At 38.6% G+C, this 13,603-nt stretch overlaps 1 protein-coding gene across 1 annotated transcript; it reads left to right on the top strand.

The window, feature by feature from the left end:
- The first annotated feature begins 12,552 nt into the window (after positions 1-12,552).
- On the top strand, positions 12,553-13,528 carry LOC112674434 (putative olfactory receptor 2B8). Its single transcript, XM_025470898.3, is given in 2 exon segments — positions 12,553-12,990; positions 12,992-13,528. Coding segments are annotated over 2 exon segments (975 nt in total).
- Positions 13,529-13,603: the final 75 nt, after the last annotated feature.

The raw sequence follows: 13,603 nt of genomic DNA, 5'->3' as shown, positions 1-13,603 counted from the left end.
GGTATTCGTCTCTTCTGATAGCTGAGTAATATTCCATTGTATGTATGTATGTATGTATCTATCTATCTATCTATCTATCTATCTATCTATCTATCTATACCACATCTTTATCCATTCATCTGTAGAAGGATATCATGGCTCCTTCCACAGTTTGGCTGTTGTGGACATGGCTGCTATGAACATTGGGGTGCAGGTGTCCTGGCATTTCACTACATCAGTATCTTTGGGGTAAATACCCAATAGTGTAATTGCTGAGTTGTAGGGTAGCTCTATTTTTAGAGGAAAAATAGAACCTCCACACTTTTCCAGAATGGCTGTACCAGTTTGCATTCCCAACAGTGCAAGAAGATTCCCCCTTCTCCACATCCTGTCCAACATTTGTTGTTTCCTATCTTGTTAATTTTCAACATTCTCAGTGGTGTGAGGTAGTATCTCATTGTGGTTTTGATTGGTATTTCCCTGGTGGCAAGTGATGTGGAGCATTTTTTCATGTGCTTGTTGGTGACATGTATATCTTCTTTGATGAAATTTCTGTTCATATCTTCTGCCCATTTCATGATCAGATTTTTTTGTTTCTTTGGTGTTGAGTTTGATAAGTTCTTTTTTTTTTTTTTTTAATTTTTATTTATGATAGTCACACAGAGAGAGAGAGAGAGAGAGGCAGAGACACAGGCAGAGACACAGGCAGAGGGAGAAGCAGGCCCCATGCACCGGGAGCCCGATGTGGGATTCGATCCCGGGTCTCCAGGATCGTGCCCTGGGCCAAAGGCAGGCGCCAAACCGCTGTGCCACCCAGGGATCCCTGATAAGTTCTTTATAGGTCTTGGGTACTAGCCCTTTATCTGATATGTCATTTGCAAATATCTTCTCCCATTCTGTAGGTTGTCTTTTAGTTTTGTTGACTGCTTTCTTTTGCTGTGCAGAAGCTTTTTATCTTGATTAAGTCCCAATAGTTCATTTTTGCTTTTGTTTCACTTGCCTTCATAGATGTATCTTGCAAGAAGTTGCTCTAGCCTGTGTTCTTCTCTAGGATTTTGATGGATTCTTGTCTCATATATAGACTCTCAACCATTTTCAGCTTATCTTGTGTATGGTGTCAGAGAATGGTCTAGTTTTATTCTTCCTCATGTGGCTGTCCAATTTTCCCAGCACCATTTATTGAAGAGACTGTCCTTTTTCCAGTGGCTATTCTTTCCTGCTTTGTCGAATATTAGTTGACCATAGATTTGAGGGCCCATTTCTGGGTTCTGTATTCTGTTCCATTGATCTATGTGTCTGTTTTTGTGCCAGTACCATTGTCACCAGTAATTATTCAGTTTTTGTTTGTTTCAAGTAATCTCTGTGTTCACTGTAGGGCTTGAACTCATGACCCTGAAATCAGGAGTTGCATGCTTTACCAGCAGAGCCAGCCAGGTGCCCCAGTTTTTTTTTTTTTTAACCCTTGTTGGCTTTATGGTGGTTTAGCAATTCCAGTCCAACATGCCACATGGAACCAGGCTGACTGGTTCAAATTTGTTCCTTTTAATGAGACTTTGTTCTGTTTGACTTCTGACAGTCATTTTATGTTTTATTTTTTTCATTTTTATCTTTTAAAGATTTTATTTATTTGAGAGAGAGAGAGAGAGAGAGAGATAGTGAGAGTCAGCATATGTAGGGGGAAATGGCAAAGGCAGAGGGAGAAGCAGACTCTCTGCTGAGCCTGAAATCTGATGCAGTCTTGATCTCGGGACCTGGAGATCATGATGTGAGTCTAAGGTGGATGCTTAACTGGCCGAGACCCCCAGATGCCTCGAAATGCACAGTTTTAAATGATAGTGCCAAAATGTGGACTTAGACATACGGACTCCAAAATTATGTTCTTTCTATGGGACTTTGGAATATATTTTTTTAAAGATTTATTTATTTATTTATTCAGAGAGAGCAAGAGAGAGGCAGAGACACAGGCAGAGGGAAAAGCAGGCTCCATGCAGGAAGCCCGACAAGGGACTTGATCCCAGGTCTCCAGGATCACACCCCGGGCTGCAGGCAGCACTAAACCACTGCACCACTGGGGCTGCCCACTTTGGAATATTTTTAATTGCTTTAATAAGCCCTAGTCTTATCAGGTAGAGACTAAAGTCACCAAAAGGCAGTGACCAACTGCTCTTACTGTCTTAGCTTGCTGAGTGTTTAAAGATCTCCTCATTGTGATTAAGAAGCGTAATGTTTATAATTTATAAGATTAAGGTGTTAATAATATTGAGAATTTAATTACACAAGAATTATAGGGTTGGTCCCCAAATGACCAAAGGTAAAAGAATTTTAATATATGAAAATAGAAATTGGTTCAAAGTATTTTTTCTTGTCAACATTCAGCAGCCTGAACAGGAATTTGTTCATGTCAAAAATGTTCAAAGAAGACATTGTAAACCAAATTTTGGAAGCTTCCTAATGCACGTATTTTGTGTGCATGAACATGATTATGTGTTTGGGAGTGGGAGGGCATGGATGAAGGAAATGTAGCAAGTGTTCTTTGACTTCTTTCCGCACATTTGGACTTATAGTGCTCTCAGTTATATCCTCATCACAGTCACTATACCTAGTTGGCTTAGGTTCCATAAAATTCCCACAAAGATGAAATAGTTTGGGAGGATCCTTCAGGAACCCTACAGGTGCAGTGGATTGTCCAGCTTTAGGCTTGGAGAATGTTTCCATGAAAGCCTCAGAGTTACACCTTGTGCAGAAGAGGGTGAAGGGCTGTGTGGTGTTGAAAAAGGAATGAGCTGGTTTGTTACCACTGACTCTGGGTGGAAATGGAGATGAACATATGCAAGATGTCCTACCTTTTGTGTAAGATGAGCATGTGTGTGAAAGTCCTTTCTAGATGTGAACTCTCAATATGGAATAATTACACAAGATGCTTGCTCTGTAGTCTGGCACTATGTTTTACCTCATATGTAATGACTTCAACCCATTCTGAGCTTTTTGAACTTTGAGGTTTGTATTGCTCATCATTTTATTGTATTTTCTCATTTTCCTTCTGTTTTCACTTTTAGGGAGTATTCTCTGTTCTCTGTGTCACTGGCATCTTTGTATGTATGTCCTGTCTCCTTCAGCTTCTCTTATTTGTCCTTCTAGATTTGTCTTCTCTGTCTTTTCCCACTTAGTTTGTTTATCCATTTATCTAGTGGTAACCACAGATCCCGACCCAGGGCCAGTGTAGGGGCGGTACTGTCTCTTAGTAGGAAGGCTGGGCTGTTCCCACTGTTTCCCTCAGATGGAGGACAAGTAGTCAGGAAGAGGATCAGACTGTTGGGAGCAATTCAGAGACCAGAAATAGTCCCTTGGAGGATATGCTGAGCAAGTTGGCAAGGTGGCAAGTTGGATCTTTCAGATGAAAGACTTTCCTCACAATTCTAGCTTTGCAGAGAGGATGGTGTCCAGGCTCCTGCTGGAGAAGCATTACTGCTCCTACTTTTTCCAATTATGTTACTTTTCTATAATATCTTATTTCAACTGGTATTCCTTTTAGTCCACCTGTCTGATTCCTTACAAATCCCTAGTAATATTTCTTTTTTTGCCTAAACTTAGCTTTTCCAGATATGTTTGTTTGTTTATTTGTTTGTTTATTTATTTATTTATTTATTTATTTATTTATTTATTTGACAGAGAGAGAGAGAGCATGAGTGGAGAGAGGGAGAAGCAGACTCCCTGCTAAGCAGGGAACCCCATGTGAGGCTTGTTCCCAGGACGCTGAGATCATGACCTGAGCTGAAGGCAGATGCTTCACCAACTGAGCCACTCTGCTGTCCCCAAAAATGATTTTATCAGCTTTCATTCTTTCAAAAAATACTCCTCATAATTAATATTATTTTTATATAGTCTCTTTATTTTCTGCTTTCCTATTGTTATATGTATAACACTGGGTACAACGCTATCATATAAAAATATGTTCAGTTTGATAAAAAATGGAAAAGTGAATGGTCCTGATATTAATACCCTTGTCAACTACAACCTGGATAGAACCTCAGACTCTACTCAGCTGCATATCTTTCTCTCTATTTTGATCTTGACTTTGTTATAATCAGCCTTTTGATACCATTTTTAGTTTTTAATATAACTTTTTTACTGTAACTGTAGTCTTAACTCCCATATTTGAATTCATAAAAAATAGTTTGTCTTACCTGTTTTTGAGTTTTATGTAAAGGGAAGGATTACTTTGTAACTTGGCATCATTTGCTCAGTACTTTGTGTGAAAAGCATTGTTTCTACCCCTTAGCTGAAATTGTTGTTGTTTTTAAGTAGGCACCACACCCCAGGGTGGAGCCCAACACAGGGCTTGAACTCATGACCCTGAGATCAAGAACTGAGCTGAGGAAAAAAAAAAAAGAACTGAGCTGAGTTTAAGAGTCAGATGCTAAACAAAATGAGCCACCCAGGTGCCCCTGTTTAGCTGTAGTTTTATTCATATTGTTATAGAGTGTTCTTTTGTAAGAACAGGCCACAGTTTATCCAGTTTACTGATGATGAGCGTTTAGATTGTTTCTAGTTTCCATAAATACAAGCAGTGCTATGGTGGAGCATTCTTATATGTGTATCTTGGTGTAGGTGGTAGAGCAGTATCCTAGATAATATTGCATCTAGGAATTTAAGTGGGGGTCAGCATCGCTAGATAATGCCTCACTATTATCAAAATGATTTGAGCATGTAAGTCTGCCAGTGAGCGTGGCCTGGGATGCAAAGCATTAATAGCAGGTCTGTGATTTCCTCCCTCTTTAGGACACCCAGAGTGTACTGTCTTTGCCAGTTCTCCCTGTAATTATGAGGATGGGACCTACCTGGTATGGGAATAACTGAGAAAATTCAAATATAAGAATGTTATTTTTTAAAAGAATTTATTTACTTATTCATGAGAGACAGAGAGAGGCAGAGACATAGGCAGAGGAAGAAGCAGATCCTTCATGCAAGGATCCTGATGTAGGACTCGATCCCAGGACCCTGGGGTCATGATCTGAGCCAAAGGCAGATGTTCAACCACTGAGCCACCCAGGTGCCCCCAGAATTTTTATTTTTTTATTTATTTTATTTTATTTTTTATTTTTTTATTATTTATTTATTTATTTATTTATTTATTTATTTTTTATTTATTTATTCCCCAGAATGTTTTTAACAGGAAGTAGTTTATCTCTTTTGGCTAAACATGATAACTGAAACTGTTACTTACAGAACTAGGAGAAACAGCCACAAACAACTCAACAACTTCCTTCCATTTTTCTGTAGTAATTATTTTAACCATCCTGGTAAAGTCAGAATGGTTTGGAACTTAATGCAAAGAAGGTTGAAATTAAATAAACCATGCATGATTTAATAAAAACGTGGATAATTTTAAAAAATTATTTGAGTACATCATTAAAACCTGTGGATAGGGGATGCCTGGGTGGCTCAACGGTTTGGCACCTGCCTTTGGCCAATGGTGTCATCCTGGAGACCTGGGATAGAGTCCCACATCGGGCTCCCTGCATGGAGCCTGCTTCTCTCTGCCTGTGTCTCTGCCTCTCTCTCTGTATCTCTCATGAATAAATAAATAAAATCTTTTAAAAAAATAAAAATAAAACCTGTGGATATAAACTGAAGAGTGTTTTAAAGGATTTGAGATTGTTTTTCCTTTGCTGCATTAGAAGTTTGGTAGAATTTGGTTGTCCTCCTTTATATTCATAAAGATAGAATGAAAGATTAGAATGTGCCTATTAGCTCCGTGATCCCATATAAATTGGTTATGACTGAAGTTAAGAATTTATTTTCATATTTACATTAAAAATTAAGTAACTTGGGATGCCTGGGTGGCTCAGCAGTTGAGTGTTTGCTTTTGGCTCAGGGCGTGATCCTGGAGTCCCGGGATCGAGTCCCACATCAGGCTTCCCGCATGGACACTGCTTCTCCCTCTGCCTATGTCTCTGACTCTCTCTCTCTGGGTCTCTCATGAATAAATAAATATAATTAAAAAATTAAGTAACTGAATGGATACTTACTTATATATTTATATGCAAATATTTTAGGCAAATGTGACCAAAAAGTCTTCAGTATTTTAAAAAACATGTAGGTAATTCACAGGTGAGAGCTAAGGTAGCTGGAGATGTCTCCCTCTAGCTGGAGGGAGGTATTTGTCCTCTGTCAAATTTATGAAATAACAGAAGAGATAGATGGCATTGTCCTTGATTATCTTCCTCCTTGAGGATTGCCATCTCTGGACAAGCTCAGTGACGGGCTCATTAACTCTGTGGGGCATCTGTTCCTCAGAGATCTCAGCCAGGGAAACACATTGGGTTCTGCACCAGCCCAGCCACAGCTGAGTGTCACAGCACCCTCTCCTGTGCTCATAAGGCACTGTCATCAGGCAGATCTTGTATTTAGGAAACCACCTTAGGGTTTGCAGTTGGCTCCATTTCCTACCTTCTAGAGGCAAATGCAGATCTCTGGTATCACATGAAGACATGTGAGGTCATCATGAGAAAGCATCCTTTTGCTTAGACATAATGTATGGATAACCCAGTGCTGGTATAGTCAACCTTTGCATTTACTGCATACAACTGGTCCTATATGTCCAAGTGCCAATCCTCAGTACTGTCTTTAGATAGTGACTTGGAATGAAGGTAGAGAAATTGCTTAGAATCTTCAGAGAGGGATCCCTGGGTGGCGCAGCGGTTTGGCGCCTGCCTTTGGCCCAGGGCGCGATCCTGGAGACCCGGGATCGAATCCCACATCAGGCTCCCGGTGCATGGAGCCTGCTTCTCCCTCTGCCTATGTCTCTGCCTCTCTCTCTCTCTCTCTCTGTGACTATCATAAATAAATAAAAATTAAAAAAAAATCAGTCATAAGAATCTTCAGAGAAGGCGAATAAAGGTGAGTGAAATGCAATTTGGAAGTTAGTTTCTTATCAGTTGGGATTATTCTTGAAAAGCTGTGTTGGTTTGCATATATGGTCCATTTTCTGGAGAAACAGACTATGGAAGTTCATTAAATATAAGAACTAAATTTAATTGTACATTATAGACTCCACCAAGTCGTTCTCAGACATTTTATTCTACTGTAGTATATTCATTATACCTGTGTATGCACATGTGGAAAATAGTTTAATTATGCATATTTAATGGTAATAAAATACGGCCTTCGGTAATAGAATAAGAGAGTATGAGTATCCTTCCATGCTTTCCCACTGGTTCTTATTGTTGTGAAATTAGACAATGTTTATTCTCTATACTTAAAACTCATTGTCAGTATTCATAGTTTCTAAATGATCATTTTCTTCCTTATAAGTTACCAAAATACTTAAATGTACAGAATTTTAATACCTAAATGTATTTAGGTATTAAATACCTAAATACCTAAATGTTTAATGTAATGTAAATACCTAAATGTTCAAATACCTAAATGTTTTTATTTAATTTAAATTTATTTAATTTAAATTTAAATAAATTTTAATACCTAAATTTAATACCTAAAATGTACAGAAATTTAATACCTAAAATGTACAGAATTTTAAAAAGGCTATGTCAGAAATAGAAGAGGGTAGTTCGGGGATCCCTGGGTGGCTCAGCGGTTTCACTCCTGCCTTTGGCCTAAGGCGCAGTCCTGGAGTCCCGGGATGGAGTCCCATGTCAGGCTCCTGGCATGGAGCCTGCTTCTCCCTCTGCCTGCTGTGTCTCTGCCTCTCTCTCTTTATGTCTATCATAAATAAATAAAAGTTAAAATTAAAAAAAAGAAGAGGGTAGTTCCACTTTGTAAATATTGTGTCAATGCATCTTTATTTTGACATTAGTGTTAATAAGAAATGATATTTTGTGTGAGTATAAATATCAATCTGAAGAAGACAAGGTAGGAAGAAACCTGAATGTTTAATTTTTTTTTAAGATTTTTTAAAAAATTTATTTATTCATGAGACAGAGAGAGAGAGAGAGGCAGAGACACAGGCAGAGAGAGAGGCAGGCTCCATGCAGGGAGCCCAACGTGGGACTCGATCCAGGGACTCCAGGATCATGCCCTGGGCCAAAGGCAGATGCTAAACGGCTGAGCCACCCAGGGATTACCACCTGAATGTTTAATTAATGATAATTTAGGCAACTGACAAGTTGTGTGTGTGTGTGTGTGTGTGTGTGTGTGATTGCCCCGAAGTGATGTGTAAAGTACACTGTGTTCCATCCTTCTATCCTTGCACAAGATCATGAAGAAGTCTTGGATGAATGCTGTTGGTGCCCTGCACAGATGTTCTTTATCTGGCTGGTGCTCTGATCCTCACCGTATTTGTTAGGAATATGGGCTGCAAGGTTCATAGCCAATCCTTTCTTCAGAGATTTGCCCTCAGCTGAAAGGGAGCCACTTTGCCAGGGGGTCTCAGGAGCAGGGTGGAGGCAGCTCACACCAATGACAGACTGATGGGGTAGACAAAAGGCTGCCAATGCCAAGGCAGGACTAAATCTGATGCAATTCATGCTCCTCTTGTGCTGTCCATACAAGCATAAGTAGCCAGAGGAAGTCCCTTAAATTTAATTAATTAAAATTAAATCAAATTTAAAATTCTGTTTCTCGCCTAAGATATCTTAAGTATTCAGGTAGAGACATGTGGAAAGTGGCTATTATATCAGTGAGGACAGAGTATTTCTACCAGCACAGATGGATACTTGCATTGGAGAGTCTGCTCCAGCTTCTTATGGGATCAGGCTCAGGCCATAGTCCACTTGAGACCACATCCTTGCTTAGCAACACTCTCTGCTCTGTTTTGCTTCCCTCATCCCCTTTATCCTGCTCTCAGGATAAAGAGACTGTCCAAGTCCATTAGATCTGCCATTTCCAGTGTTGTGATAGCTGTATTCCCCCTCATTAGCTCATCCTGCATTGTCCCTGGGGACCTGTTCTGATATATCTGGGGTCAGCTCAGACCTAGGAGACAGAAACATTATTAAAGCAATAGGGATTCATTCCTACCAACAACATTATTTCAGGATTCATTCAGGAACTGGATAAGGCAGAGTTTGTATGTCAAATATGTGAGTGAATGTTATATATTTGAAATATCTTCAATACAGATGTTATCTTGAGATCTCTGGTCTTTAAAATGTGTAGTTTGCATACTGAACATCTGGTTTTATTGAAATACGTATTCTTCCATTAAAATTTTTAGACTTATATGTGAGCATTGAGCACTTAGTTAATTGCTTTATCACCTTATGTATGCTGCTACTAAGCATTATAACCTCTTTCATTTGATGTCTCTTTTCTTTCTTTTTTTATTTATTAAGATTTTATTTATTTGAGAGAGCAAGTGAGAGAGCATGAGAGAGGGGGAGAAGTAGAGGGAGAGCAAGAAGCAGTCTGCTCTCTGAGCAGTGAGCCCGATGTGGGGCTTGATCCTAGGACCCCTAGATTGTGAACTGAGCTGAAGGCAGATGCTTAACGGACCGAGCCACTCAGGTGTCCATGATGCCCCTTCTCTTGATTATTGTATAAATGTATTTTTGAGAGATGTCATTTCCCATTATATTCTTTTTTGATGGTAATTATTACGTAGAATACCATCTTCTTTAGTTTGTAGAATCTATTTATTGTTATTTTACCTAATAACATATTTTCTCTTTCTATGTATAACTTGTAGTTTTTTCAAGTATTTATTTTTTTGTATGCAAAGTAATAATTTCTGTGTGGATTTTTAACTGGATTTTCTATACCATATCATATCATGATAGTTACTAGGGACACCATGCTGTGTTCCTGTACCTAAGATGGATGTGTTCAATATTTCCAGCCAGAATCATTTCCACAGTTTGTTTAAGAAGCATTAATCTCTCTTACTGGATTCAGTGGTTTGATGTTTACCTACACATAGATGATGGTTATTAGTCTAATTACATAATCCTTTAAATTTGATAAGAAAATGAAACAAAATTTCTTATTAACCTTAGTCTAAACATATTCTTTCTCTTGGAAGATTGTGTTCTGTGGTGGTTCGCGCAGATTAGAGAGGGATGGATGCTGAGTAGGGGATGAGGAAGAGAATAGAGTGACCCAGATCAGCAGAACATGCTCTTGAGAATCAATGGGATAATACAATGCATGGCCTACTGTTTCCCATATCCAGTGTTACTAAAGGATAATAATTTTCCTGAATGGAATGAGAAAAAAAAAAGTAAGATGGTGGACTATGAAATGAGTATCCTAGTTTCCTCCCAGTGTGCTCTGCAGGATGGTACTGGGAACAATTGTAACATTTGGAGACAATCACATTCCTTTTTCTCTTTTGGCATGCATCTCCTTTGCCTGTTATTTTATTTTTCAACTTAAAATCTTATTCGTTATTATACCTGTAAGATAGGTAGTCATTTAGCAGTCTTTTATATATATATATGTACACACACACACACACACATATAATCCTGTAAAGCAGCAAAATCATTTGTAGAGGTTCGTGTCCAGGGTTTTATCTTATCTCATCTGCTTTCTTAGTCCTTATTGATTTGTTAATGTTAAAAATACCATTATTTTATTCTAATGGTCCATTATTATATTGGTGTTTTCCTTGGATGAGTTAGCATTTTATGTTTGCCCTCCTTCACTTTGGTAAGTACATCCTTTATAAGGCACATTTAAAAAGTTGCCAGCAATTTATTTCAAATCATTTATCTGTATTTGTGCATGTATGCAGGAGATTGAATCATGGTTTGTTTTTGTTTGCTCCTATGAGCAGGTGTGAGTCAGGGGATGCTTTTTTGTTGCACATTTACACTGTCTCAAATACTTTTGTAATTAATTCTTTTTTTTTAAAGATTTTATTTTTTCATGAGAGACACAGAAAGAGAGAGAGGCAGAGACATAGGCAAAGGGAGAGGCAGACTCCATGCAAGGAGCCTGATGTGGGACTCCATCCTGGGACTCCAGGATCATGCTCTGAGCCAAAGGCAGGCACTCAATTGCTGAGCCATCCAGGCATCCCACCTTTATATTTAATTCTATCAAGGAAATACTTGTGTATAAATGTTTTTTCTTGTGGGTATCACTGATCACAACCTTATAGAAAGGTTGTAGAATATAGGATATATAATTTCTCTATTCAGATTTTATTACATTTATTTATGCCAGGTTTGTACCAGTTTCTTTCATACATCCATGGGTTTACATCCAAACCCGATATTCAGATTTTAAAAGTCTTAGAAGAATTAAAAATGTACTGTATGCCTAACCATTTGAACAAGAGAGAACTGAAATGCTCATTTTCTGATGCCTCTTTGGTTGGTGTATAACTATGCTTCTTTAGTACTAAGCAGCTGGATAATGATGGTCATCAGACTCGCCTGTGTTTGAACTAGTTGTGACTAGTTCATACTATCTCTGCAAGATAGCTCTAGGGAGGTGATAGGCTAATGCTGATGGATGAGATTCTGTATAATATGAAAATATCCTTTTCTTTATGCATTTCCTTGTAGTACTTTAAGGTTTCCATTACAGTGCTTTGACTTGTCTTTGCTTTAAGAATGTTTCTGTCTTACTCTCTATGTATTTATTTATTTAATTATTTTATGATAGAGACTGATGTAAGGCATTGCACATTGTACATAGATTATACAACTGGATTACTTTTTAAGTGTTTATTCTGACTAGAAATGTTGATAGTGAATAATCCTTCCTCTTTCAGGATTTCATGAGCTCTACGTGGTAATGTGTGAAACAGAAATCTGCAGAAGGAAGAGGAAAGTCTTGGCCCCTGGATTTTAAGGTTCTGAATCCAGCAGATATGAAGGACCAATGAATTTTTGGAGTTTCTGTTAAATTAGTATGGTAATTTTAAGCATCTTTAGGGAAAAGTTAAGCACTATAATTAGATGGTGATGTTTTTTGATTCTCTGTGATTATTTATTGTTTTGCTACCATACCAAAAAACCCCACCAAAAACCTAACAGTGCAGCTTTCATAAATATACTTACTAGCTAGAGTCAATTATGCTAGATTTTTATATGAAGAGCTAGTAGTGATATTTTGAATGTAATTGAATTCTTTGTATAAGTACATTCTAAGTCATAAATTCCAATCTCTGAATGCATTTTCAAGTTTATGTTGTATTCTGTTCTATTCTGTGTGAGGTGTGTCAAATTTAGTTGTGTAGAATCATGAGATACATATTTACAATTACTTCTCTCCCTTTGTCTGCATCTCTTTCGGATTCATTCTTATTGCTCTCCCTCTTTTTCCCTCATCACCATTTCTCTCTAAAATGTATGTAAATACTTATACTACTTTAAGTCTTATTAAGCTCAGACTGAAAGACCTTTTGTACTTATGACTAATACAAACACAAGGCCCATATTTCATTTTTCTTACATTAAATATCAGTGGTATACTTTTTGTGATAATGTGGAACTGTATTGGTATAAGCTATGTCAGTTTCAATAATTTATTGAAATAGTTACCGATAAAATCCCATGGCCATGTCTTATAACATGATAGATCCATCCCCTGCCAACTGTCTTTTTTTTTTTTTTTTGAAGATTTCTTTTAAAAATTGCTAAATGCTTGGTCCTGACAGGAAACATGTGCTACCAGAGGATGGAACAGAACAATGGTAGTTCTTTCACTGGGTTTATCCTGCTGGGTTTCTCTGAGCGGCCTCAACTGGAGCTAGTCCTCTTTGTGGTTCTTCTGATCTTCTATATGTTTACTCTGCTGGGAAACACAACCATCATTGCCTTGTCCCACCTGGACCCACTTCTTCAGACTCCCATGTACTTTTTCCTCTCCAACCTAAGCTTTCTGGACTTGTGTTACACGACCAGCACTGTCCCTCAGCTCCTGGTTCATCTCAGGAGAGCAGACAAGTCTATCTCCTTTGGTGGCTGTGTAGTTCAGCTCTTCATATCCCTAGGGTTGGGATCCACAGAATGCATTCTCCTAGGGGTCATGGCACTTGATCGCTTTGCAGCTGTCTGCAGGCCCCTGCACTACACAGTGATCATGCATTCCCGTCTCTGTGTCCTGGATGGCTTCTGCATCATGGTTCATTGGTTTTGCCAACTCCTCATTGCAGACAGTGCTCATCTTCCTTGTACCACTTTGTGGGAGAAATAAAATAGATCATTTCTTTTGTGAGATCCCCCCACTGCTCAATCTTGCCTGCGTTGACACCACTATATATGAGTCTGAGATCTTCTTTGTCAGTGTGATCATTCTCTTTATACCTGTGACATTAATCACCGTCTCCTATGGTTGGATTGTCAGGGCAATCTTTAGAATAAAATCATCTGCAGGGCAAAGGAAAGCATTTGGGACATGTGGGTCCCACCTCACAGTGGTCTCCCTGTTCTATGGTACAGCCATCTACGCTTACCTCCAGCCCAACAACAACTATTCCCAGGATCAGGGCAAGTTCATTTCTCTCTTCTACACCATCATCACCCCCATGGTCAATCCTGTCATATATACACTGAGGAACAAGGATGTGACTGGAGCAATGAAGAAGGTGCTTTGGCGAGTCCTAACTCCAGATGACTGGGTGGGAAAGACCCTTTGATGGGAGACTTTGAATGCCAAAGTTTTAAATATGTTTGTGTCCTGCATGTGTCATGGAAAATTTCTCCTGAAAATT

Source organism: Canis lupus, chromosome 35, assembly GCF_003254725.2.
Source record: "Canis lupus dingo isolate Sandy chromosome 35, ASM325472v2, whole genome shotgun sequence".
In the NCBI taxonomy this organism is placed as follows: domain Eukaryota; kingdom Metazoa; phylum Chordata; class Mammalia; order Carnivora; family Canidae; genus Canis; species Canis lupus.
This window is presented reverse-complemented; position numbering and strand designations above follow the sequence as displayed.